Source organism: Arvicanthis niloticus, chromosome 11, assembly GCF_011762505.2.
Source record: "Arvicanthis niloticus isolate mArvNil1 chromosome 11, mArvNil1.pat.X, whole genome shotgun sequence".
Lineage (NCBI taxonomy): Eukaryota > Metazoa > Chordata > Mammalia > Rodentia > Muridae > Arvicanthis > Arvicanthis niloticus.
The window spans coordinates 756,111-783,018 of NC_047668.1; the positions used below are offsets into that span (position 1 = coordinate 756,111).

Here is a 26,908-nt window from a genome sequence, read left to right on the forward strand (position 1 = left end):
GAAGCCACCGTCAGCTGACTTGGCGGCCACTGCTACTGAATGAGCTTCCTTTGACAGGAAACTTCATTTCAGAGTTTCATACTATAAGTGTTTCTAAACCTTAGATGACAAAGTTTCTAATAGATCAGCAACTGGCAAAAAAGCAAAAGATGATTCCAATTTGGAAATGGATTCTTTATGAACAGAAGGCCTTCCTGCAGCTCCCATGGTTTAGAGTCTTCAAATACAGTGTAAGCTTACGAGGGCAAAGAATCTTGAAGCTCTCAGTTTCTGTTCCTGACACAGGGCACTGTTCCGTGTAGGCTGTGCTGTGTGGATGCTTTTCCTGACAGGAGAGGAAAGCTACAACCTTAGCAGCCTGAGGCACAGGTCCACAAGGCTGTGGAGGGAAAGCACAGCTCTGTGTTTCCTAAGCAATCCCACTCATTTCTGTCTCTTCTTGCCCAAAGGGGATCTCATTCCCAGGCACCAGCAAGTATTTAGCATGAATCAATACTTCAGTGGGGTGAAAATTCCAGACCCTGAAGACATGGTGAGTAACTCATTTTGGAGGTGGCTCCTTAGATCAGGCTAGATAGGTTTTGGTAGTTACTCACATATGGGGCCCATGACTCAGTCTGCATTGAAAGTTTTGTCTAAGAGTGATAAGGAAAACTGGAGCAAGCTGGTGAGCAAGATCCTGGCCTCAGTTCACACTTAGGAGCCCCTGGGAACAGAGGTTAGCCAGCCTGTGAGATAGGAAAGCAGGACTGTCCTGATCATATCAGTCCTTGACTGAGCACAGATCAGAGCCAATCAACTTTAAGCAAACATAAACATTGGCTCACCTGTGGAAGCAGCTCCCTCTCCCCAACATTGCCCAGATTTTCTCTTCTCCTGTTAACTTGCCCTCCAGAATATGGAGCAACACCACCATGACCCCATTCTGCTGCCCCTCCTCCTGTGTGGTTAATGTGGAAGCTGCTCCTTTAGAAAGGCCTGAGAATCTAAACGCTCCCCAACCCACTTTGAATAACGTGTCCCAGTGAAATCATTAGACAAGGGTGTAGTGGTGTAGCGTTTACACTATTGCCTTTAGTATTCAGTAGAGGTTAAGTTGAGGTACACCTGTGCAGTAGCTGTCGTGGGGCTAATAAACATAACTAGATCTGTATTCATCTATCTGGAAAAGTCTACAACAGGTTGTTGAATGAGAAAGTATAATTTTAATATTTTATACCTATACTTGTAAATATACTGTTTAATAGCAGCAAACAGTATAATTTAATCTAGTGATTCAAATAAATATTTAATAAAATATATACGCACATATAAATATAAAAAAGATGAGAACAACTAGGAAGTCATGCAAAATTTTACTTTCTCTTTCCCTTGAGATAAGGTCTCAGCTTATAGCCCAGGCTGTCTTTGAACTTCTAAATATTTTATTTGTTTATGAATATGAGTGTTTTTGTTTGCATATATGTCTGTGCCTCACTTGTATCCGTGTGCTTGTATCCGTGGAGGGCAGAAGAGGTAGCTGGATCCCCTGGAGTTCAAGATGGTCTTAAACCAGCATGTGGGTGCTGAGAATTACACCCTGGTCTTCTGTGAAAGCTGCTGGAATTTATCAGCTCAGCCAGCTCTCTATCCCTAGTTTTGAACTTTTGATTCTCCAACTTCATGATCCTGGGGGCTGAGATTACAGGCATATGCCACACTTTATGCAAACTTCTTTACATTTGTTAAATAAATAGTTGAGGCTGTCTCTCTCTCTCTCTCTCTCTCTCTCTCTCTCTCTCTCTCTCTCTCTCTCTCTCTCTCTGTTTCCTGTTTGTTTTTCCGGTAGTCTAGACTGCCCTTAAACCCCTGATTATCTTGCCTCTCAAGTATTGTGGTCCTTGGTGTGCACTACTCTGTCCAGTTTACGGAAGTCAGCTCTTTGTAGTGAGATTTGGAGTGGTTTCTATTGTCATTTCGTTTTTTTTTTCCCTTAAATTTTTGAAATGTCTTCTAATGGGTCTATAATGCAGTAAAAAGTACTTCATAACTTGGGGATGGGGGGCAGTGTAGCTCAGTGGTAGAGTACTTACCCAGTAGGCCCTGGTGGGTTTCTAGCACTGCAAAGAAAAGACTAATAATAGAATTTCAGGGCATAATTAAGGTTTGTGAGGTCAAGTTGCTACTGTCTGAGAAAGTGCTTTCAGATGGGAACTGACACATCAGTTTCCAGATGGAAGTTCCTTTGGTCTGCTGGGTTGCATTTCTGTCTTTGTCCCACCAACAAAGCTCCCATTTCCCTACAGCATTACCAGCTTTAGGAAAAGTGGGTCATGCTGGGATGAAGAGGCAAGAACAGCACCTGGCTTCTGGGAAGTGACCCACTGCTCCCTTGTGACCTGGACATCCCCAGCTGTGCACCAAATACCCCTTAGTAATTTCCTGGCTGGGGCATAAGAAACAGCCTCTGCTCTGTAAACGTGAAGAGCATCTCCTGGTTCCCAGAGGTTGTCCTACAAAGAATTTCCTGTGGACAGAAACACAGGAAGCAGCAGCACATGGCTATGCTCTCCCACTTAGCAAGGCCTGCTGGCTGCCTGGGGCTGAGGAATTGATTCAGCAGGCAGGAGGGGTCCCCTGTCTTCCAGCCAAGTGGCAGGCATTGTTCCTGAGAACCGTGGCAGTACTTGCATTAGATAAATAGAGCTTTTACAGTTGTGGGGGCAAAGCTCATGGAAAGGTACATTAGGATTCTTGCTCATTAGCAGGTGTGCAACTGGGAACTTATGTTGAGGTTGGCCAGAGTGTGGGCAGGGGCACACACACACTCTCACACCTCAGCACGTGTGTGTCTATTGATATTGCTGCTTTGGTTTTCTCCTTCCCCCTCAGTATTTACTTATTTATTTATAATGCTGCCTTTCTCAGGAAGGGAAGTGAGTGATCAGGAAATAAAATTGGAAAGGCATTTTGGAGGTGGAGGGAGAAATTTATGGCAGTCACAAGGGGATTATTACTGGTGGGAGGCATGGTGGAAAAGGGTGGAGGAGGCAAGGAAGATGCCAGGAAGGTATGCCTACTCAAAAGAAATGTAGTGTGAGGGAACTTTAATTAGAACGTGTGCTGTGTTCCTTTTCTTTTCAGGAAACACTTGAGTTGAAGTTTCCAAACATCTCCTACTCTGCACTGGGCTTCTTAAAGGTAAAATCCTAGGGCTTTCAAAGGACACAGTTGACAGAATTGTCAATTGATGAATTATTTTTTTAAAATCCTTCTTTTGAAAAGTTATATACCTTTAATTTAAAAATGGGTCTCATTCTATTATTAGTGAAAATATATGTTTTTCACTTTAAATAAAAAGTAAAATTCTATTGGAATTCTAAGTTTATACAAAATGGAAATTAAGAGGAGTGTTTTACAAAACAATCCTTTCTTTCAAAAAACATCCACAACTATTGGATGCTTTAAATAACCAACTCCCAGGACTGAGAGACAGCTCAGGGGCTAAGAGCTCTGACAGCTATTCCAGAAGACTGGGGTCCAACTCCTAGCACTCACATGGCAGCTCACAACTGTCTGTAACTGTAGTTCCAGAGGTTCTGGTGTCCTTTACTGGCCTCTGTGGGCACAGCACACATATGGTGCACAGATATACATACATGCAGGCATCATACATATAAAATACAAGTAAAAATTTAAATAATCAACTACTGTATACATTTTAAAGTTGGTTTACATATATATTTCCAGAAACACAGATCATGTAAAATGTGGTACAGCACTGATTTGCAATGTACAATTTCCCAGTATTTCAGGAAGTAGTGTGATGCTATATTAAGTACACAGAATTGTTAAAGAACAAATACAGAATTGAGACAGTTCTGCGTCTTTCCTTGTGTACAGATAGGCTTGTGATGCACAAACTGTTTCTAGATCTAGCTATCAAAAAACCTGGCAGACCCTAGAAAGGGAAGAACCAGACTGGTGCAGACTGATGACACCATGGACATTAGTTCTACCATGTATGAGTCTAATTTCAGAGTAAAAGTACAAAAATTGCTAAGTGAATTATTCCCATTGGCCACTGAGCTGAACTCCAGAATTGTATACCCGTGGCAGGCCACCAAATGCCTCAAACACACAACCCAAGGAGGAAACCCACTTCCAACACTTATCCTTTCTGGTTTCCAAGAGTGTTTGGTGTTTCACAGAGAACCCATTTGTCACACGTGCTCAAGCTAAAACAGGTTGATTTCATACATGTGGAGAGTAGAATGGTGGTCACCAGTGGCTAGGAAGGGTAGGGAGACAGAAGACGCAGATGCTGCACAAAGGATGCCAGTGCACAGACAGGGATATGTTCTCGTGTGCAGCAGCACAGCAGGGGGATATGACTTACAATAATTTATTGTACATTTTATGAACCAGAGAAGAGTTAAGACTCGTAATGGAGAAATGGTAAATGTTTAAGGAAAAGAAAATGCTGCATACACATTTGTATGCATGTATCTAATTATCAGACCACACCCCATAAACTTCTATAATTTTATATGTCAATTAAAAATGTTGAAAATCAGTGCTGGAGAGCTCAGCAGTTAGGAGCACTTGTTCGGAAAAACTAGGACTGAGGGTTGGCTCCCAGTATCCATGTGACTCACGACTATCTCTAACTCCAGTTCCAGGGGACCCAGTGCCTTCTTCTGACCTCTGTGAGCACCAGGCATGCATGTGGTATGCTTCCATACATGAGGCAAAATACTCATGCACATAAACTTTAAACATTTCAGAAAAAAATTAAAAATGGTTAAAACTAAAAGTGCTCAGTCTTTCCAAGAAGTAGAATATAAGTTACTGCAATTTCAAAGGCATAAAGGGGTTTTCTGTGCTTTCAGGGCTGCCTCCACATGGACCCTGCAGAGAGGCTGACATGTGAACAGCTGTTGCAGCATCCGTATTTTGACAGCATTCGAGAAGTTGGGGAGTTGACAAGACAACATGACAAACCAGTGAGGAAGACCCTGAGGCAGAGTAGAAAGCACTTGACTGGGGTAAAACTGTCTTACAGAAACATCTACGCTTACAGTTTTAAATGATCTCATACTTGTTACCTGGTACTGAGTTGGGAGCTAGGTTGAGTGACAACTGTAGCTTGCAGCCCCGGCATCCTCAGTCCAGAAATAGGAGACAGGTCATCTGAATTATCAACCAGGGCCTCAGAGATATTTGCTTCTTAAGGATCTTTCCTGAATCCTAAAGTTATCCTTACCATGTTTCCTGATGCTACACAGGAGTCAAGCTGTCTGATGTACTTGAGCTCAGGTTGAACATCATGTGTGTTCAGCTGTTAATCCAAAGTAGACTTTTGTCATGTTACCTCCAGTGTTAACACTGCAGGTTTCTCCCCAAATGGAATTGTTTCCTTTCTGCTTTGTCAGGGCTAATGAAGATAACACAGCAACAAGGGCCTGCTGGATAGCACCTTTAACCACAGAACAGGATCCAGCTGCATGCATAGATTGGTGAAGAATCCCGACTGGTGTAAAGTGGGTTACACAGCCTTAAATCGCAAAAATATGTAATAATCTAGACTCTAGTTGAACCATAGCTAAGATGGGTTGGCTGTTCTTGATCACTTTTGGATCCACACAGAAACTTAAGGTTCAAATTATCTTGCCTTAGTGTCTTAGTTACTCCTCTGTTGCTTTGAAGAGATGCAAGGACCAAGACAGTTTACAAAAGAAAGCATTTAATCTGGGGCTTGTTTACAGTTTCAGAGGTGAGTGCATAACCATCATGGTTGGGAGTACAGCAGCAGCAAGCAGGCAGGCAGGCAGACAGACAGACAGGCAGGCAAGGTGCTGGAGCAGTAGCTGGGAGCATACATCTTATCCACAGGAAGCAGACAGAGACTGTCCAGTACTTTTGAAACCTTAAAGCCCACTGCCAGTGACATACCTTCTCCAACAAAGCCATACCTCCTCATCTTTCCCAAACAGTTCTACCAACTAGAAAACAAGTATTCAAAATATATGAACCTATGAAGGCCAGCCTCATCATAAAGGCCACCACAGCTAATCTTTCCTTTGTATCCCCAGCTTCCTCAAATATACACCTGGATGGTGTACAGGTGGTTTAGGGAGGGAAGAGATAGAGAGGTTATTAGGAATAAGTGCTTTCTCAAGGTCAAGGCTCTGAGGTGGATTCTGGTTATAAAATCAGGCAATGTTTTTAACTCCCTGTTATGTATGACTCAGTGAGTAAATGAGGCTGAAGTCTTGCTCTCTCCACATTAAGCATCCCCCACTGCTGTGCTACTTTGTGCTCATGAGCAAAGAGACCTGATGCAAATATTCCTACTGGAAAGAATAAAGAACCTCACTGTTTGGTGTGTTGAAATCCTGAAGGATTATACAGGCCTGTTCTTTTTTTTTTTTTTTTTTTTTTTTTTTTTTTTTTTTTTTTTTTTTTTTTTTTTTTGGTTTTTCAAGACAGGGTTTCTCTGTGTAGCCCTGGCTGTTCTGGAACTCACTCTGTAGACCAGGCTGGCCTTGAACTCAGAAATCTGCCTGCCTCTGCCTCCCAAGTGCTGGGATTAAAGGCGTGTGCCACCATTGCCCGGCTCTGTTCTTATTTTCTTTTCACACTGACAATTGTTTTTCTGGAAGATCGAAGGAAGCCTTTTTAGTTATAGAAGTAAGTGAACAATGTGCCTACGTGTTATGCACTGCATGTTTTCTTCACACACAGGGCTGTGGGTTACATGATATTCTCAAACATTATAAACAAAATAAATACTGTTTTGTTCCCCAATAATGAAGACACCTCCTGATTTTTCAGTCTTTAAATTCATTCTCTCTCTCTCTCTCTCTCTCTCTCTCTCTCTCTCCCCCCCCCCCGTGTGTGTGTGTGTGTGTGTGTGTGTGTGTGTGTGTGTGTGTGTGCGCGCACGTTCGCTCGCTCATGTCTCTTTCTGGTGCTGGGGTTGGAATCTAAGGCCTCCTACATGTAAACAAGCAGGTTATTACTGAGGCACAGCTCCGGTTCTGTATGTCTTAGTGTATGATGGTGAGACTTAACCCAAGGCACTGGTTGCTTCTCTTCTTTTGCTTTGTTCTGAGGCAGGTCTCACTATGTGGCCCAGGCTGTTCCCATTGAGATCTTACTGCTTCTGCTTCTGCTTCTGGAGTGTCAAAATGCCTAGCTTGGATTGCTTTTTAAAAATAAACACATCTTTAAAAGGAAGAAACCAAATTGAAACATTTCTCCCTCTCTCATGTTCTGGATTTAGATGGAAAAGATTTATTCCTATATCTCCAACGTTATGTCATGTGATGCTTTCTACATGGCTGAGTTTTGAACCTGATTTTGTGTTGTGTTTTCAGCTGCAGTACCTACCTCAGCTAACAAGCAGCAGTATCCTTCCAGCTCTGGACAGTAAGAAGTACCACTGTAGTACCAAGAAATTCAACTACCATTTTCCAAATATTTAAGGAGCTGGCAGAGTAATGAAGAATTGATTAATAATTTGAAGAAAAAATGTACACATTTGACTCCTGTCTTGAACACACATCAGGAGAAAACACAAACAGGAAGCTGGAGGTCACTGCCAGGAAATGAAGGGAAATTCCAGATCTAGACTTCCATGGTTGGTGGAGATGTCCGAGAAGAAAGCAAAAGCTTGGGGTTTCGCTGAGTTGGTGTTTATCTAAGCAACAGAGCTTATGGACAGAAGATAAACTGGATCTACCGCCCGCAGCCGCAATATTAGATATGTCAAAGACCTATGCTTCAGTTTGGTCTCCGCCACATGCACAAAGTGGATCAAGAAATGTCCGTGTACATTTCTTTAGATGTGTTGCCTTGAGTCCTATCTCCTACGGTGTTTGCAAATCATATTTAAGTATGATTTTAGTCCCTGAAATCAAAATGTTTGAGACTCTATTTCTTGTTTGCTCTTCCTTGATTTTTATGGTTTAAGCATTTTTTAGAATTATCTAACTAAGTTGATCCAAATATCTAGAATCATACAGATTATCTTAAAACTTAGCAGTTTACTAGGCAGTGGTGGCTCACGCCTTTAATCCCAGCACTTGGGAGGCAGAGGCAGGCAGATTTCTGAGTTCAAGGCCAGCCTGGTCTTCAGAGTGAGTTCCAGGACAGCCAGGGCTACACAGAGAAACCCTGTCTCGAAAAACCAAAACAAACAAACAAACAAACAAAAAAACAACTTAGCAGTCTTTATGCTTTTATAACCAATGAGATCCTTATACGTCTTACATATACTTTTATCTCTAAGATCAGGAGAGAAGAGAGCCAGATTTGCAGGCTTCACAGAATGTACTGAGTGGACCTGTCAGCCTAAATGTCATTATCACTGCAGTCTTCAGCTCAGACTGAAGACTGTTTAAACAAAACTCACAATGATCTGGATGTAGATATGGCTGCTTGTGAACATTAACTTCGATCAGGAAACATATAAGTTAATTGATATTCTCTCCTGAAAGTATCTTATTACATGTGTAAATGTCTGTGAGCACATACACATTTATATGTGTTTGTGTGTGTGTGTGTATATACTAACAAATATAGAACAACCAATAAGAAAGTGGTTAAAAAATATTGCCAAGCATTCTTAGTTTTAAACAGTGAGACTTAAAATTAAATTACCTTTGATTTGGTTTATTACTCCTAATAGAAAAGTTTTTCTCCCCTGTCCCTGGACACGGGCAATGCTAGTCCCACGTCAGTTTCTCACTAACATTTCTGGCTGATGTGCTGCTGGCTCACAGGAGTTCTCAGGCATGGCTTTCAAAGCTCTGCTTTATTGCACCTTCAGAATGTTTCTTCTGCACTCTCATTTCCTTCCTGTGTTTACTTCATGACATCACTTGCTGCTATGTAGTTCACTAAATCCTATCATCTGTTCGACATTCTTGGCTACTCTAAGACAAATTAAGGCTTCCTAAATTCATATAGTTTCTACCACAGACATGACAGTGGGTTAAATGACAGCTCCAGGATTATTCAATTCTTCTTAAATAGCCATGATTTAAATGACAAGGAAGGATATTAACTTCTGAGAATAATTAAAATTGCCTTCCCCCCTTAAATCAATAAAAATATATTTGATGAAAGCGGATGCCTGTAACTGCCTGTTTTATCCAGTAGTTTTACAGAATACATTAGAGTAGCAAAGTCACTCCAGATGAAATCATGATGAGTTTGCTGTTGGACCACACAGTACTAAAGATAGAAGGACGTGTCTTTTACATGTATGCTTATCCTCAATGGAACCTTCTGCAAACCTCTTCCTGATCCCTCCTGTGGAGTCACTACACATCACATGCAACAGTCTACAGTGTTTTACCTCGTCCTTGTTTTATTACCATCTTCTGACTTGTGCTGTATGTAATTTGTACTTCCCCATGAATTAGGGTGGTTTTCCTTAAGCATAGCTCTAAATACAGCTAATGCTCACTTTTCTGCCTGGATGCTGCACTGCCAAAGGCCATTCCTAGTTAGATTTATATTCAGCAACCTGGCATCCAAACATATATACAGAAACCTACACACCAAACAGCACACAACTAGCAACGATGGAATTGCAGCTATTTCAAGAAATTAAAGACTAATCTTTGTCTACTTATGGCATTCTTTATTAGTCTTTTCTAGATATAAAATTCATTTTTGTATTTATATTTTTATATACCTTGAGTTCACAGAAGGTAGAATTCAAAGTATTCGAGAGATAGCAAAATTAGCTTCTAACAGACAAGCATTCCTGTTTGAAGCAGATGGAGAGTAGGGTTGCCTGTTTCCTCTGTTTGTTTTACCAGCAAAACTAGTTGGGTGTAGATAAGTATTGCCTTCTGTTTTAACAGCAGGAAGTAGCCCAAAACTTTAAAGTAGGACAAAGCAGCCAGCACCTCTCTTTCTGAGCAAGGGTATTTTTAAAAGTACGCACTATTAGGAATGCAGCTTGAGCAATCATGCAAATCCTGGGAAGTGATACGGCAGGCATGCTGTTCTCAACACCACTGACAGCTCTGTACAATGAAGCCCATCAGTGAATCTGTAACTGAGCTTTCAGGTTTTCATAATTGTACATTTACAGTAACATGCTTCAATGTGATGTAAATTATTATAAGAAAGAATATTCACATTGCAGTTTAAAGAACTCTACATTAACATCTACATATATGTATATTACTGAGAAATACATTAGAATTAAAATGCTATGTTGTATTTTTAAAAATGATTCAATGTACATAATTTTTCACATCCAACTAAATAACTTTACTGAGTCACTTTTGATTATTTATTCTCTTCCTGACATCCATTCTCCACTTGTAAATCATTTTCACAGTTCTATTGGTGATTATGTAATATTTGTAGCTATCTAATATCAGCAATTTCAAGTGATCCTTAATAGTGAAACCAGACACTTATTTTACTTCAGGTTTAATTTTAGTTCCAGAGAAGGCAGTGCTGTCTTAAAGACCTGGGCAAGGTATTCTTTATCTTTTATTCCAGGAAGATCACTTAAGAACAAATACCTGAGGTTCCTGCAAATAGAGAAAAAGCAATCACTTCACTGTGGCCTTTTATAGCTTTAAAAATGAATTTAGTTTATATTATTAAAAAAAAAACATGCAGAAGGTGTTTACAATGGCTCCTCAGAGCAACAGTGGGCGGGGGAATCACGTTAAATGAAACTCATATAAGACTTTAAAATTATAATTTTTTCTTATTTCATTGATTTTTTTTAGTTTTGTTTTATTTCTGTATACATCTCCTTTGTATGTAAAATACTGGTAACAATGCAAACAAACAAACAACAGCACTCCCAGGGCAGGGGTAAGTTCTTAAAGGTATTCAAGTTTCTATTAGAGGAAGTCTTGAAGCCTCAGCTAGTGCTGAGATGAATGACTTAGTACTTTTGCTTCTATGTTTCAAACATCTCCAGCTGCCTGTGGTACTGAGATTCTGATGGATCCATTGCATATTAAAATGAATACACCAAGTAGCCCAGAGTCTGAATGCTAGGATGAATAAAACAAGATCCAACTAAACTGACTTCATGCTTTTGTCATTATCTGATAGAACTGAGAACCCTGTGACATCCCCTCCCCTGCTGTCCACTGTGCCAGGGTACTGTGTGTATATACACATGTGTGTGTGTGTGTGTGTGTGTGTGTGTGTGTGTGTAAGTGTGTACACACATGTGAACACACAGAAGCTTGAAGAAGGTGCTGAGTACCCTCTGCTATCAGTCTTCCCCCAGTTTTTCAGCTAGACTGGTATCCAGGAAGCCTAGCACTCTTCTCATCCCTGTCCTTGTCAGTGCTGGAGTTGCAAGACTGAGTGGGACCACACCTGGCTTTTATTTGGGTGCTGGGATCCAAACTCTGTTCCTCATGTTTGCATAGCAAGCATTCTTAACTGCTGAGTTAAGAGTTCACACTCTTGGGAGATGGCTCAGTGGCTACAGGGATAGTCTGTCTTTCCAGAGGACTAGCCACATGGTGGTTCACAGCCATCTGAAACTCAAATTCTAGGGGATGCAACGCCCTCTTTTGGCCTCTGAGGGCACTGCACACACATCAACATGTATGTACATCAACATACATGCAAGCAAGATATTCGTATACATAAAATAACAACAAAATGTAAAACTCATATTTTTAAAGTATATTTTTAGAACTACAGACATCATCTCTAAACTGTTATATATTCTGAATAGTCATCTTATCAAGTTTTTGGTTTGGTTTTGACCACTTACCTAAAATGTCGCAAAGCAATGATGCCGTTGTCTGTGACATTTCCACAGGCAATTATTTCCAGCTCCAATAGGCTTTTTCGTAAATTTTCAAGTTGACTAAGCCTCTGCAAACTGTTATCTTCAATATAATGACACTTGCACAGTGTTATTTTTTCAACATGCTCTAGACCCACTGGGGGGAAAAGTACAGTTAAGAATCCTTTTTACTGTTCCCATGACTAACAGTTCTTGGTTCACCTAGGACAGAAGTGTCCTGGCTTTGACTGTCCTATGAAAACTGGAGTGACTTCTCACCCTGTTAACCATATAGCATATTCATTACACAGGTTGTGCTGATGGAGGGGCCACTGAAGTCACATGCCCATGCATGGGAAGAATTGAGCACAAGCTATCTGGATATAATTAGTCTTATGTCACTGAGCAGTGCACAGAGGCATAAATTTGACAAAGATAGTCTGACAAAAATCAAACAGGCTTTGGATTTAAAGTGAAAAGAATACAGAAAGAAGCTCATGAGGGAGAGGGGGGAAAGGTGTTTGTGATCTCTATTTACTTTACTCTGAAATAAACATCAAACACAGGAATAAGCAAACTTAATTTTCCTGAAATGGGCAAAATACAAAAACATGCCCGTGACTATCAGAGAGTCAACTGTAACAAAACATTCCTTGCAGACCACCTGCATGCCCCAAAAGCCAATGACAGGGACTTACCCATGTGTTCCAACCCAATGTCCATGATACAAGAATCGGTGGCATCAATTGCTTGAATCTTGTATCTGTCCACGGAGCCTCCTGGGAGTTTGTTATAGTCCTGTAGCCACTTCTGGTGGCCACAGTAGCGTACTTTGGCTCCACACCGAAGTAGCCACTCAGATGCTGCCCTGTCAGGGCCAACATCCTTGATTCGTTCATAATCTACTCTGTTGACAAGGAAAAAAAAAAAAAAGCAGGTCATTTCCATTGTCACTAGCTTCTTAGTTGTGTTCACCAACATAAGTACGGACCAGCGCTGGGTGGTCGTGGTGCAGGCCTTTGATCCTAGCACTTGGGGGGCAGGGGTGGCAGATCTTGAGTCTACAGAGTGAGTTCCAGGACAGCCAGGGCTACACAGAGAAAACCTATGAGGGAGTGTGTGTGTGGGGGGCAGGAAACAAAAACAACAACAACAACAACAAAAAAAAAAAACAATCAGAAAACAAACAAATAAGGACCAGAAATATATTTCTATTTCAAATGAATGAATTGATGGGATGCATGGGAGTAAAGACTGTAGCTTTCTGTTCCCTCTTTTTTTTCTTATATTTTTTCTTTCTTTCTTTCTTTCTTTCTTTCTTTCTTTCTTTTTTGCTTTAGTTTACAAGATAGATCAATATCAATATAATTACTAAGATTTTGGAGGTAGAGTCTCACTGTACCAGCTAGGCTAGCCTTAAACTCAGGATGTTTTCCCCTTTGCTTCCCCAGTTGTGAGATTACAGGAACAAGCCCTCATACCTGGCATGATGGGATTTTATTTCATTTATTGTTTTTGTTCTGGAGCTTGAACCCAGATCCTCCCTATGTTAGGCAAGCATTCACACGTGCCACAGAGCTTGACAATAGAGATCCCTATGTTAGGCAAGCATTCATACGTGCCACAGAGCTTTACAGTAGAGATCCCTATCACAGTATAGTAACTGTCTGGTGACCATTTTCATTACTGATAAAAAAAAAAAAATTAAAGAGAAGCCAGGTGTAGTATCTCACACTTTAAACCCAGCACTTGAGAGGCAGAGGCAGCTGGATCTCTACGAGTTTGAAGCCAGCCTGGTCTACATATTGAGTTCCAGGACAGCCAGAGCTATACAGAGAGACTGTCTCAAACAAACAAACAAACAAACAAACAATTAAAGAGGGAATAATTTTTAACCCATTTTCAAATTAGTCTCCTTGTGCTATTTACTAATTTCTGCAAATGCTTTTTTCTCTACCTTGTAGTCACAATGGTAATATTTAGCAGTAAGAAAGGGTTTGTTGTACCTGTTTTAATACGGTACTTCTACAACTATGTCATATACTAAGTTTTCACTTTTTATTTTTATTTATTTTATTTACCCTATGTAGTCCTAACTGTTCTAGAACTTACTATTTAGACCAGGCTGGTTTTGAACTCATAGAAATTGTTTTGCCTTTGCCTCTCAAGTGCTGGGATTAAAGGTGTGAGCCATCACATCTGGGCACACTAAGTTTTTAAACACCAGAGTTCTCCTAGCAGAATTCAAAAGGCTGATAACATTCCTCAAGAAGCTAGAGAATATGGCATTTCAAAGTTGCATATACTGTTAAATAAAAAAGAATAAATATTCACTTTAGAAAACTTGAAGGGCATCAGTAGATAAGAAAAAACACATGTGGGGCTGGAGTGGGGCTTGCTGGGTAAGAGCACAAAGTGCTCTTGTAGAGGATGTGGGTTCAGTTCCCAGCACCCACATGGTGGCTCTGATGCCCTTCCAACCTCTGTGGGCACCAGGTACATACATAGTACATATCCATACATGCAGGCAACACACACATACACATAAAATAAAATGAATAAATCTTAAAAAAGAAAAAAACCTAACATTCTATAACTCAGATAAGCAAATTTATTATTTTGTAAGCTTTTTTTAATTTAAGTATGTTTTGTTTGTAAGAAAAAGTTAGGATCATACTATATTTATCATTCAAAAATTATTTGAAACACAGGAAATAACTGTCTAGCCAATGAACAATTCAGAGCCTGTCCAGTTGTAGAAATCTTCACATTTCTTCATGTAATTAGAATCACTTACTTATTAAACACTGTATTCAACCATTCCCAGAAGTATCTGGAGTCACACGACCATGGGATTTTCTTTAAGCTGAAGAGCTGCCTTGAAATTTTTCCAAACATCATCATTGATCTAGACACACAAAACAGTATTCTCATCAGCCAGCAAGCAGGGTCCCACAGATCTAGTAACTCACCACACAACTTCAGTGTCAAGACTCTTGTGCCAAGAGAGCTGATGCTACCTACTGACCAGTCACTTCTGTCTGTAACTCTTGGGGTTTGTTTGTTTCTTATTTGCTGCAAAATGAGAAGTTGGTACTAGGTGCTGTCTAAGGTCCCTTTAGCTTAAACTTCATTGTTTGAACCTTGCCTGTCTGCAGGTGCCCCCTCATGTATATTTTCTGTATAACTCCTGATTTGCTCAAACCAGCTCCGCTTCAATATACATTTCAAAAACAAAATGACAAACTATAGTCCTGTAGGGAACAGTGAGACAAAGTTAGGGTTTCCATCCAAGCAGGGAGATAAAAGCAGATCTAGTTAGGATAAAGACACGAGTGGATCACCAGAGCAGCAGACAACCCTACGAATGGCAGCTGAGGGAGCTGAGCAAGAAATTTCACTGGGCTGACCCTGGATTTTCTCCTTTGTGAAAAGAGATGATTCGTTCATATGATCACTGGCCAGGAGCATCGGAGAAAATAATTTCTGATTAGGTCTCCGTAGATTTATCTCAATTCAACTTCTCTCATTGTGGACCAGCTGTGAGGGTTAAGGGTTGCAAGAAAAGTGAAATGTGTTCTCTGTCTTTGAGGAAATTACAAGTGAATCCAGGGAGGAGAGGCTCAAGATAAGTCACCAATTAGTTTAAATAAATGACAAGACTTGATACATGCCTTGAAAGACTTAAAATAAGGACAGAGACAACTCAACAGAAAACCTAGGCAGTTATGCTAGGTCTTAAGTCAAGGTAGGAAATTAAGGCTTGCTATACATAGTTTGGCTTGTACATGAGGGTCAGGACAAGGAGAGTCAGACACTCACTACTAGGTCACAAAGGCCTTGCAGCCCAGATATCTGGACTATATTCTGTAAACAGCAGGGAGTCACTGGGATGTCAGAACAGAGCACTGGCATTGTTAAAGCTGTGTGCTCCAGGAAATTTACTCAGACAGCAGCATCAAAACCAAAGGTCAAGTCAGGTATGGTGACATGGTCCTGTGATCCTAGCTATTTCAGAGGCTGAGGCAGGAGGATCAGTTGAGCACAGGAATTTGAGGCTATCCTGAGCAATATAGGTACAGTCTGTTTCAAAATAAACAAATAAGTAAATACAGAATGGCCCAGAAATAGCTAACAAGGCCCTTCAAGATAGGACTTAGTTACAGAAGGATGGAATGACATTAGAGTTAAGACTCTGTATGGCTCAGTAGGGGACATTCAGAGATAAGAGATAGAGGACTGGGAGATGATACTGAGTTTTGGTCCTGGACCACTGGTGCAATGGTGAAGTCATTATCAGAAGCCAGTATCAAGAGGACGGCTCAGTGGGTAAGGTGCTTGACAACAAACAAGAGGACCTGAGTTCAGATCCCTAGCTTTCATGTAAAAAGCCTATTTGGCAGCATGCATCTATAACACCAGAGGTGGGGAAGTAGAGACTGAAGGAGCCCTTGCTGGCCAGCCAGTCTAGACTAATTGACGAGCTCCAAGATCAGTATGGGATCCTCTAAAAATAAGGTGGAAGTATAACAGGGCCCCAGACTACCCCCTTAGCACAACCAACTCCTCAATGGAAGTACCATTCAGGCCATAACACTCAGCATGCAAACAGCACCACCTTCCAAAGTAAAAACAAAGACCTACTTCGTCAAAGTCTGCAATTATGGGGAAGTCTCTAAATGTACTAACCTTGTTTTTTGGCTTTTGCAGTTTTGCTTCTGGCTAACTGTTCTTTTTAACTGAAGCACATCAATCCAGAATATGGTTTTTGTGCTTAAAATTTCACCCCCAAGAAAGGCTCAGGGCTAAACTGGGATCCCAAACACCCAGTGTAATCATCCACTGGCTAACAAAGGCTTTCTACTGGCCTAACCCCATGTCCCTAGTCTTTTTTAGTGGATGCTACACAATAGAACGTGACTGAAGAAGACACTCCATGTTGACCCTGGTCTCCACATACAAGCACACACATGTGAGCACAAAGGACATGGACAGATGCACACATACACACTGTGGTACGAGAACAAGAGATCATTATGGGCTCAATTTCTTTTCCTTCTGCTTTTCAAATTCTAAATATGAAGTGTTGGTGGGACTCCTAAGGGAAGATGACCAACAAAATCATTGGAATCAGATTCACAAAGTGTTAGAGTTGGAAGGAACTTAGGTCAGCTACATGGAACCTCTCATTTAGCAATGAAGAAACTAAAGCCTTGATATTAAGTAACATGCTGACACTCTAAATCCTTTCTAGAACAAGGTGGGGCATTAATAAATGCATACACCTGAAGGACCTTGCTCAATATCTCATAGCTAATTTGTGTCAGGGTTGCATTTGAACCTAGTATTCTTTCCTACCAGTCAGGGCTCTGGGTGATTCTAGAACAAGAGAGAGAAAATTTAAAAGATGACAGAGTGGGAAGCATTTTAAAGCTGAGGACATGGGATGCTGGGGCAGTGAGGTGTGAGCTGGAGGAGACCTCAGGAATACCTTTCTCAGGCCTCTCTCCTCTCCCCTTTCCCCCTGTCTTTCCCCAACCCCTCCCTCTTTTTGGCAGTGCTGGGACCTGATCACAGGGTTGAGTATATTAGACAAACACTCTACTACTCAACTGACAGCACCTGAGTCTTCATCTTTATCTTCATCTTCCTTCCAAGGCTGTCCTCAACACCACAAATGTCCATGTCTGCTACATCCCACAGCCTCAGCCTTTCCAGATTTTTGTTGAGCTCTCTGCACTTATATCCATCGTGAATAACCTGTTTGTTGCCAATTTGGTTTACAAAGCGGGGCTTTCTCATTCTTTACTCAGGCTATTCCCTGTATTCATTCCACCCCAACCTCATCTGTGAAAACTTACCCAGACTCTCATTTAAATGCCACACCTATCTATTCATTCATTCATACATTCTCACTGAATGTGTGCTATACTTAGTACAAACTAGCAATGGAGAGGCACAGCAGCACCAGAAGTACAGAGAAAGATCCCACCCTGTTCTCTTACAGCCCATAGTTTCATGGAGAAGACAGATGACATGACAAACATTATCCAATATGGTTCCTTGAGGCATGGATTATGCATGAAAGCCTAAAAAGGTGGGAAGGGGGAGGTTTCATACCAGATTAACTTTATGAGATAGGTCTCAAATAGTCTTTAAGGGTTTTTAAGCATCATGTCCCAGCACTTGGTAGGCAGAGGCAGAAGATATGAGTTCAAGGCCAGCCTGGTCTACATAGTAAGTTCCAGAACATTCAAGACTACACAGTGAGACCCTGTATCACAGAGTTTTCAATCATGAAGGTTAAGGGGGATGGGAACAGGCTGGAGGGGAGGAGCAGGCATAGGTAAACAAGCTAAAAACACTTGTTTCCTTTTTCAACATAACACAAAAGTTATCAGTATCTGTTGGTTAGTAGTCTTCAGTGGCTGGCTACTAGGGTGTAAAGGTCAAGCCAGAGAGGCTGTTACTAAGCAGGTAAAATACAAAGTCTCTGAAAACTCACTTCTTCATTGGTTTCATTTTGGTTCACTTTCTAATTGAGCTTAAATAAAGGCAAGGCCAGACTAATTTTAGCTATGATTTCTAAAGACACTAAATGTTTTCCCTAAATTGAGTTATAATAAAATTAAATTTATATCTAGAAATAAAGTTTTAAAAATTTGGTGGGTTTTAACATTCTCAACTTCAGGTTTACTAACTGACATCTGAGAAATACTTCCTGCTTGAAACCAAGAAGTGTGCTTTCTACATGGAAAGAGGAGACCTCTAGTGGTGAGTAAGTGAATATAACTCAAGTAAGTTAGAAAACTAGAAAATAGTTGTTGCTATATGCTAGGTTATATGCAATAAATGATTTAGAAATTTAAATTATAAAAGAAAACACACTTCTGTTTACTATCAGAAGAATCCCTAAGTTTATAACGGTGTTTCTAACATTTGCAATTATATTTGTGAATTAATAAAGGCCAAATCTTGCCGGGCAATGGTGGTGCAAGCCTTTAATCCCAGCACTTGGGAGGCAGAGGCAGGCGGATTTCTGAGTTTGAAGCCAGCCTGGTCTACAGAGTGAGTTCCAGGACAGCCAGGACTACACAGAGAAACCTTGTCTCGAAAACAAACAAACAAATAAATAAATAAACAAATAAATGCCAAATCTCTAACGTGTTAGTTACTACACACACACACACACACACACACACACAGAGAGAGAGAGAGAGAGAGAGAGAGAGAGAGAGAGAGAGAGAGAGAGAGGCAGAGACAGAGAGAGAGACAGAGACAGTTTTCTGAGTAGATCTGATAGCACTTCCTTATTTGCATAAAGTGAATATTTTAAAGGTGGAACTTTTGATCATATATATTAAATGCAATTCCTGAATAGGCAGACTATCAAATGATGGCTAGTTTGTTGACCAAACGTTGAATTAGTTCTTGAGAGTGATAGGGTGAAGGCAGGGGTTGGGCAACAGAATGGGTACATTTTTCCTTAAATACAACTCTATCCCTCTCTCCTCCTCCCTGAGGGAATAGACCCCTCATTATCTGCTGAACTGGCAGTGACCTTTTCTGAAGGTGATGCTAAGCAAGACAACACTGATGTCCCTCAGTGCCCACCAGTAACTGCCCCTGTACCTGAAACCACCTCAAGGCTAAGCAGGATCCTAGAAGTGAGAAAGTTTAGTCCATGAGGAAGTCTGCTATACCACTGAAGAGCTTAATGAGTGTCAGGTCCCAAAGAAACCCAGGACAAGGCTCACCCAGAACCTGTGGCTTTTCCAGGCACTTCTCACCCATCCCCTACCCTAAACCTCTCCAGTCCAGGGGCTGAGCTTCCCTTCCCACAGCTTCTGGTTCTCTTGGTCCTTGGCTCCCTCTCTTGGCCTACTTGCTCTCCCTCTTCTCCCTCTCTTACTCTCCGCCCCTTTTCTCTCATGGATGCCTCTGGCTGAACTCTCCTTCATATCTACAATAATCTCCTTCTCCTTAACCATATCCTGGCACTGTCATGTCCTCCTTTCATTCACCTGCTTACTGAAACTTGTGTTTGAGCTCCCTTCCAAGGGGACTCAGCCTCTTCGAATCAAGCTGGTGATTTGACTCTCCTAAGGTACGTCTAGATCATTTGTTTCTGCTAGCTTTGCCTACTACCAAAATTTGACTCCAAATTCTAGAGTCTGTCTCTTGAGCTAATTCTTCCCTTCACCTGCTCCAACGGTCAGTCTGTCCTTGCATTCTCGGTGTTTCTTTGGATCCTGGAGACTGCCTCACCCTCCTGGAGCATCTGTTACCTGGGCATCTCTCTGGTTTCCTATGCCCTTGTGGACATCTATTAAGACACTTTCCCTTCTCCTGCTACTGGAGCCCTCCTTTTTACAAAAGCCTCTCTCTGACCACCTCTTGAGCTATTTTCTCCTCTACCTGCTCTTGCCACTCATCTCTCCTCTTCTACTGGGTAAATGTCCCCCTATGACAGACACCATGTAGGAGCAGCTGCAGTGGGCAAGTGAGCTTCCTGGAGAAGCCCTGCTGTTCTGCACAGCTGTGACTGGTGAATGCTGGAGAGGCGTGGCCTCAGGAGCTTTGTTCCAGCATTGCTTCTTGGTGCCTCATGCCTTCTCATGTTTATTCCTCGTTTTTTCTAATATGGTGTGATTGGGCAAAGAAAGACCCTTCTGCTTATAGTCTGTTATGATTGATTCTTGGGGATTATACTACCATATTGGGCAAATGTTCCTGCATATCAACATGAAGATGGAACTTTCATGAAATAATGTTGTTTAGATGAATTAATGATTTTATAGAATTCCTGATTTGATTCAAATAATTTTAGGAAGTTAGAATAGTTGATAGAAAGTTTTAAAAGAGGGTTTTTTGTTTTGCCAGAAATATAATGAAGTTAGAATCAAGACTAGAATGTGCCCCCTCCTCATAGAATAATAAGTAAAGGCTGCATGAAGAGGAGCACAGTGAGCTTCCATATGTTACAAGTACACAGAGAGAAGAGATTCTCTAATGTGGGAAGTAGAAGAGGCTTTAGGGTAAGAGGCTTCTGGCCTGTGTTCTACACCAGGCTTCTGGACATTTTAAAATAAGGAGCAACATATGTCTAATGAATAAGGTATATTTGATAAATAAGGTTTATAAATTCCTAAGGTTATAAAGGTCTATTCAGATTAACAAAAGATGACTTAAAGACCCATGTCTAACTACTTCTGTCTTTACTAACTGTTCAACAGCAGGCTTCTAAAAATGTTTAGATTAGTAGCATATGTTTGATGAATGAGGTGTTTGATAAATAAGATTTATAAATTCCTAAGGCCTACTCAGTTTAACAGTAACTGATTTGAAGATGTTTATCTAGCCTTTTTGTCTTTGATAACTTTGCTAGGCTGTAGCTACTTAGATAAACCCAAGTCATTAACAAACAAAACAAGCCCTGATATTCTGTAATGGCACACTATAAAAAGGATCAGGGACGTTCCCAGTCTCCCTGTGGACTATATTTATAGTTTAAACTTTGCTCTGTTTATGGTTTAAAGTTTTATGTTGATGCTTAAAGGATCTTCAATAAAATCTCCAATTTAAACTTATAGGCTCAAATTTAACAGGAATAAATCTGTAAAATCCTAATCTTATAAAATTGATTAACTTGTAAACTGTTAAAGAGAATTAAGACATGCAAGTTAATGCTCAGACACCATTAAGAAAAATCAAATTCTTTAATGTGCTCAGGACTATACTCACAGTCATGTGAAGTACTGATGTAATTCATTTACACGCTTTATTTAGTCTTCTGTATAAAAATCATGTATACTTAGTAAATAGTGGTCCTCAAACTCCAAACTGTGGATCGGCATTGAAAATGTTTAATGAAAAACTTCCTATGATAGATGATAGGCAGAAATGCCAGCTCCTCACGGCAACCCTCAGGTCTCAAAGACAATAATGGAGCACGTATGACTCCACATGGATTGTGGTAATGCTAACCACTGGGCAAAGAGCTGCCCCATGCCTCACTTGCAGCCAGGGTCTGGACAAACTGTGGATACTGTTGGATGGAGAGCTCTACTCTTGTCAAAGTTGGTCAGTTTTCCCAAGTTTGTCATCAGAGGAAAAACCTCTCAGACCTGGGTCTGGCAGCCAAAGGCCAGACTGTCCTGTGTTACAGCTGAAGATATAATGCTATCTTGTGTGACAGCCAAAGATCTCTAATTCCTGCCCCTCAATGAAGGCATCATCTCCGGGAACTAGGGTAACAGTCTAGGTAGCAGTAAGTCTCTGCCATTTTAACTGATACCATTTGGTTTACACTTCCTGCTATAATTTATCCTTTTCAGATCTCTAATGGTGTTGATGGCTAACCGTAGCTTTGTCAGTTACCAGCTACAAGCAAACAGGCTCCTCCCAATAAGACTGCAGCTGCCTGGTCATTTCATTTCATATGTAATATAAGGCCCCACCTTTCTAGAGCTAATAGGTCTCCAGCTGAGAAAGGTAGACACAAACTTAAGTTTACCTTGCTGGCTCACTTGACCCTGAAACAGATAAACGTACAAAAACAGGTTTCAGCAACTTTTAAACTTGCTTTGCATGACTACTCTCAATCAACTACTTGTGTCTCATGCTAAATGACTGAACAAAAGAAAAGGGTTGAAGTTTATGTAAGTTATGAGGTTCTAAAATAGTATTTTATACAAGTTGGAAAGGTTTCACATTTTTCCCTTCTCACTATGTTATGGTTATATTAAGATGTCGAACGTTCAGAGTTTAACATTATCATAGTTACCAGCTCAAAAGTTAAATTTCCTTTGATTGTCTTCTAAGTACAGATTTAAAAGTGTTTCTCATTGTGCTAAAATAATCTCTGTCCAATCTATATATCCAGCCCTCTGAATATATAGGAAAGGTAGTAATCATTTGTGGGTCCTCAAACTCTTACTATGACTCAAAGTCATGAGTCTACTGCCTTTTCTACAATGTAAATTTCAGTACAGATTACAAACAAAGGTAATGCTAACTTATCTACATTTTTTAATCTCTTTTTGCAAACTTAAAAAATGTATGGTGGTGGTGCACGCCTTTAATCCCAGCACTTGGGAGGCAGAGGCAGGTGGATTTCTGAGTTCAAGGCCAGCCTGGTCTACAGAGTGAGTTCCAGGACAGCCAGGGGTATACAGAGAAACCCTGTCTCGAAAAACCAAAAAAAAAAAAAAAAAAAAAAAAAAAAAAAAAAAAAAAAAAAAATGTATTTATGCTTCAGGGAATCATTAGACTTGGCTCCACAGGTGAAATGGACTCAAGATAAGTACTCCTGTCAATCAACAGGCTAAGCTTCCCCACCTACTGCTTATTCCTCTATCTTCTCCTCTTCCCACCCCCCTGACCCCCCCGCCCCGCCCCCTGATTCCCTTCATCTTGGGACTCTTCCTCTCTCCCAACTATCAGGACCATGGGCCTGTAAGTATCTATACCCAAGATAAAGATCCCCTAAACTCCTTAGCTTTACCTTCTATCCCTAGTCTGTATCTGTCCCAGCAGGTTTCCAATCAACTGCAAGACTGCAAACTGTGCCAGAACTGCCTACAATAGGCTAACCTCAGGTGTTCCTAGACTAGTCCAAGTGGCCTGGACTTCACTAGCCCTAGGTGGTCCCTCAGAACCTGGGCAGTGATGGCAACTGGTCACCCAGTCCACACTACTCTCCCTTTCCAGCCTTTGACAAACACTCCAGCTTTCCTGAGCCCAATGAAGATACCCTAAATTCAGCTAAGAAGCAGTTACAGAAGAGATTTACATTTGCCCCTTATCATCCACAAAAAGGCTAGAATATCAGATCCCAAAGAAACCAAGGACAAGGCTCACCCAGTACCCATGGCTCCTTCCAGCACTTCTCACCCATCCCCTATCCTAAACCTCTCCAGCCCAGGGGCTGGGCTTCCCTTTCCTTCCCTTCCCCCAGCTCCCGATTCCTATATCCTATATAACTTGGCTACTTTGGTCACACATTCTCTTGGCTCTACTCTTGGCTCTCTTGGTCTACTTGCCCTCTATCTTCTCTTCTCTTTTGCTTCCACCCCCCACCTTCTCTCCTCTCCCAGCCTGGTTCACTCTAGACCTTTCTAGATGACTCTGGCTGAACTGTCGCTCACATCTAATAAAATCCTTCTCAGTCATGTTCTCATTTTCATTCACTGAATTTGCTAATTCATTCAAGAAGAAATCTGGGGGAAATATGTGGGAATGGGTTTTTAAATATGGAATAATGGTGGAAGAAACATAAAACTAGAGCAGGCTGAAATTGTAGATATGGAGCCATTGAGTGAATATTCTAGGTTTATTTAATATGAAAGCTCACAGAGCAAAAAAAAAAAAAGTCAAAATTTTGATTGGTTGGCAGGAGAGCACGTCAAAAGCCATCTGGGCTGGAGATATCTAACATTCCTTGTCTTGGTGCTGATGAAGGGGTTTTAAGGCTCAGGCAAACTGGAGTGGGTACATGTAAAAACCAATTCACACTGAGAGGGTCCAGAGGCGTGGCTTTCAATAATCCCACAGAACTGAAAACGGTGGGAGCGGCATTGACACATTCAGGAGCTTTACTGTTGCTTCTTCTTTACTTGTGCCAGACACTGATGCTCAGTTAAGTCAGTGTGATAGATCTGAGTCCTGGATTAGCAGGGGTCAGGTGGCAGCATTAAATTGTCAAAGGTTATGCTATATTTTATATATTAATATTAGTGATATTAATGGTAACATGGCATGTTGAGAACAAACAAGAAGGGGAAGTTTATGGTTTAACAGTTATGTGCTTGGGTCCAGTTGACAAGATGTCAACTGTATTAGTTTTTGGTCAAAATGACAATAGCTAGAATCATCTGGGAAGATGGAATTTTAAATGAGAAAACTCTTCCATATGACAGGTAAGATTGTGGAGCATTTTCTTGATTGATGATTCAGTGTGGAAGGGCTAAGCACACTGTGGGTGATGCCATCCCTGGGTAAGTGATCTTGAGGTATACAAGAAAACAAACTGGGCAAGCAGTAAGCAGCACTCCTCCATGGCCTCTACTTCAGTTCTTGCTCTGACTTCCCTTCACAATAAACCCTTTCTTTCTGAGTTGCTTTTGGTCATGATATTTATCACATCAAAAGCAAACTAGGACACTGGGGTCTTTATTGTTTTTCACAACTGTATGAGATCCACAATTACTATAACACACTGAATTTAATATACAACCACCCATGCTATTTGTGTGTGATGGAATGAATAAACAGGGGACACTGTTTCTTCTCTTCCAATGAAACATAATATCTAGTACTGTTCATGAAATACATCAATCAAGCACAATAAAAAGCTAGTGCGTTGTTGAGCTCCACATCTGATGAATCTTGTCACATGCACTATTATCTGCTCAAGGGCACTCCAGAGTGTCTTGAGGTGGAGATGCTAGGATGAGCCTGAGCCACCTACTGGCTAGAACTAACATTCAAACCAGCAAGTTCTTCCAACAGTAGTCTGTCCTGTCAAGCCGTTCTAACCTTAAAGATGAGGAACTACCATCAAGCACAGAATACATTGCTATGGTGACAGAGAATCACAGAGCTGTACCCTTCCCCCTACCATGAGCAGGCCTGAGAGACCTTGTTTACCACAACAAGGTCAAGTGATAGGATCTAGGTGGAGTTACCCACCTTGGTTGCCCAGAACACAGAAGCAGAACTGCCCCTGGGCTTGCCTTGAGACATCTCCGGCCTTGACTTGGAACGGACTATGGATTATCCCACCCATCTGAAACCAGGAGGGGTTGTGGGTTGGGTCTTCCCCTTTAAATTGAGAGCTGAACATTAAAGCTTGGGGCCTTGATCAGAGAACTTTGTCTTGGCCTCATCTCTTCTCGCCCTCCTTCCCTCTTCAATTCCCAGCCCCCCTTTCAGGTGAACCCAGTTGACTTGTGGCCACAGGCGGCTACACAGAGCTTTACAGAGTTAGTTATAAGGTCTTTTAAGTGATTACACAGCGCTCATTTTTACAGTAGAGGAAACAGAGTAAAGTGCCCTGCTCTGTGAGTATCTATCCTGAGGCATGAACAATTAAAACTGTCTCTTAGTCCAGTGGTTAAGGAAAGGTTGGGCCAGGAAGCCCACATGGGACTGACTCCTATGCGCATATGTTACAGTTGTGCAGCTTCATGTGGGACTCCTAACAGTGGGAGCAGGAGCCATCTCTGACTCTGATGCCTGCCTTTGGGACCCTTTCCTCCTACTGGGCTGCCCTGTCTAGCTTCAATAGGATGGAATGTGTCTAGTCTGATGCAACTTCATGGCTGGTTGATATCCAAGGGAGGCCTCCCCTTTTCCTAAGATGAGTGGATGGGGTGGGGGTGGGGTTGAGAGTGATAGGAAAGTGTGGAGAGCTTTTGGAGCTAGAGAGATGGCTCCATGGTTAAGACTGCTAACTGGTCTTACCTGAGGACCTATATTCCCAGCACCCACATGGCGGCTGACAGTTGCTCAAAATTTCCAGTTCCAGGGGATCCTTTACTCCCTTTTCTGGTTTCTACGAACTCCTGCACATACCTGTTGCAATAAGCTCTTATAGGCACATACACATACATAAGTCAATAATAAAAAAACAAACCACTAAATGATGACAGGGACCGAGCTATCTCCTTTCATCCAGTGCCTAGCTCGACGCCCGATATTTACAAGCCGAGTCAGTGGTTGGATGAACGACACCAACCGGGAGCCCCACGAAAGGACTAAAAAAACTGCGGGCAATCAGCCCGGTAATGACAGGGTGCGGCAGGAGGTGGCTTAGCCCCTAGCTCCCGGGCCACAGCGACGCCAACCGACCAGGAGGCGTGGCCGAAGGAGAGGCCGCGGGAGCCAGAGGTCATCCTGCCACGCCAGACCTTCTCTGGCGGAACAGCGTTGGCGTCTAGTCAGGCCTGTGCCGGCCGAGGCCCGGGAGAGTGGAACCACCACCCGGTCCCCGCCTTTGCCCTCACTCCTCTACTCACGGCGTGCGGCGTCCCTGCGTCTGGCCAACCCTTCGCCCTCGGCCTTTTTCCCTCCACCGCGCTCGCCCATTGGCCAGAGGAGGCCACGCCCATGCACGCTAAAGCGCGCGGT

At 41.7% G+C, this 26,908-nt stretch overlaps 2 protein-coding genes across 6 annotated transcripts in view; one reads left to right on the top strand and one right to left on the bottom strand.

Moving 5' to 3' along the window:
• Cdkl1 (cyclin dependent kinase like 1) overlaps positions 1–9,113 on the top strand; it is a 45,506-nt gene extending 36,393 nt beyond the window's left edge. For all 4 annotated transcript variants that reach the window (XM_076941815.1, XM_076941817.1, XM_076941816.1 and 1 more), the window contains 4 exons: positions 450–532; positions 3,124–3,180; positions 4,872–5,027; positions 7,362–9,113. In XM_076941815.1, coding sequence (XP_076797930.1) covers positions 450–532; positions 3,124–3,180; positions 4,872–5,027; positions 7,362–7,469 — 404 coding nt within the window. In that variant the 3' untranslated portion in view covers positions 7,470–9,113. The remainder of the gene's footprint in view (positions 1–449; positions 533–3,123; positions 3,181–4,871; positions 5,028–7,361) is intronic.
• A 498-nt stretch (positions 9,114–9,611) lies between these two features.
• Dmac2l (distal membrane arm assembly component 2 like) lies at positions 9,612–26,882 on the bottom strand. Of its 2 annotated transcripts, XM_076941819.1 has the most exons (6): positions 26,797–26,856; positions 26,243–26,353; positions 14,574–14,684; positions 12,475–12,683; positions 11,762–11,933; positions 9,612–10,544 (listed from the first exon to the last, which is right to left on the bottom strand). In XM_076941819.1, the coding sequence occupies exons 3-6, from the start codon at positions 14,678–14,680 to the stop codon at positions 10,430–10,432; spliced, it is 603 nt and encodes a 200-aa protein (XP_076797934.1). In that variant the 5' UTR covers positions 14,681–14,684; positions 26,243–26,353; positions 26,797–26,856; the 3' UTR covers positions 9,612–10,429. The 2 variants fall into 2 exon arrangements, with proteins under 2 accessions (XP_076797934.1, XP_034370196.1); XM_034514305.2 differs by lacking the exon at positions 26,243–26,353 and having other exon boundaries at positions 26,797–26,882.
• Between the last annotated feature and the right edge of the window lie 26 nt (positions 26,883–26,908).

Coding starts and splice junctions, on each gene's coding strand:
- Dmac2l (XM_034514305.2), bottom strand. CDS start 14,680: ATGATGATGTTTGGAAAAATTTCAAGGCAGCTCTTCAGCTTAAAGAAA. Junction 12,684..14,573: donor TTGAATACAGTGTTTAATAA/GTAAGTGATTCT, acceptor CCTTGTCAACAG/AGTAGATTATGAACGAATCA. Junction 10,545..11,761: donor ATTGCTTTGCGACATTTTAG/GTAAGTGGTCAA, acceptor CTCTATTTGCAG/GAACCTCAGGTATTTGTTCT.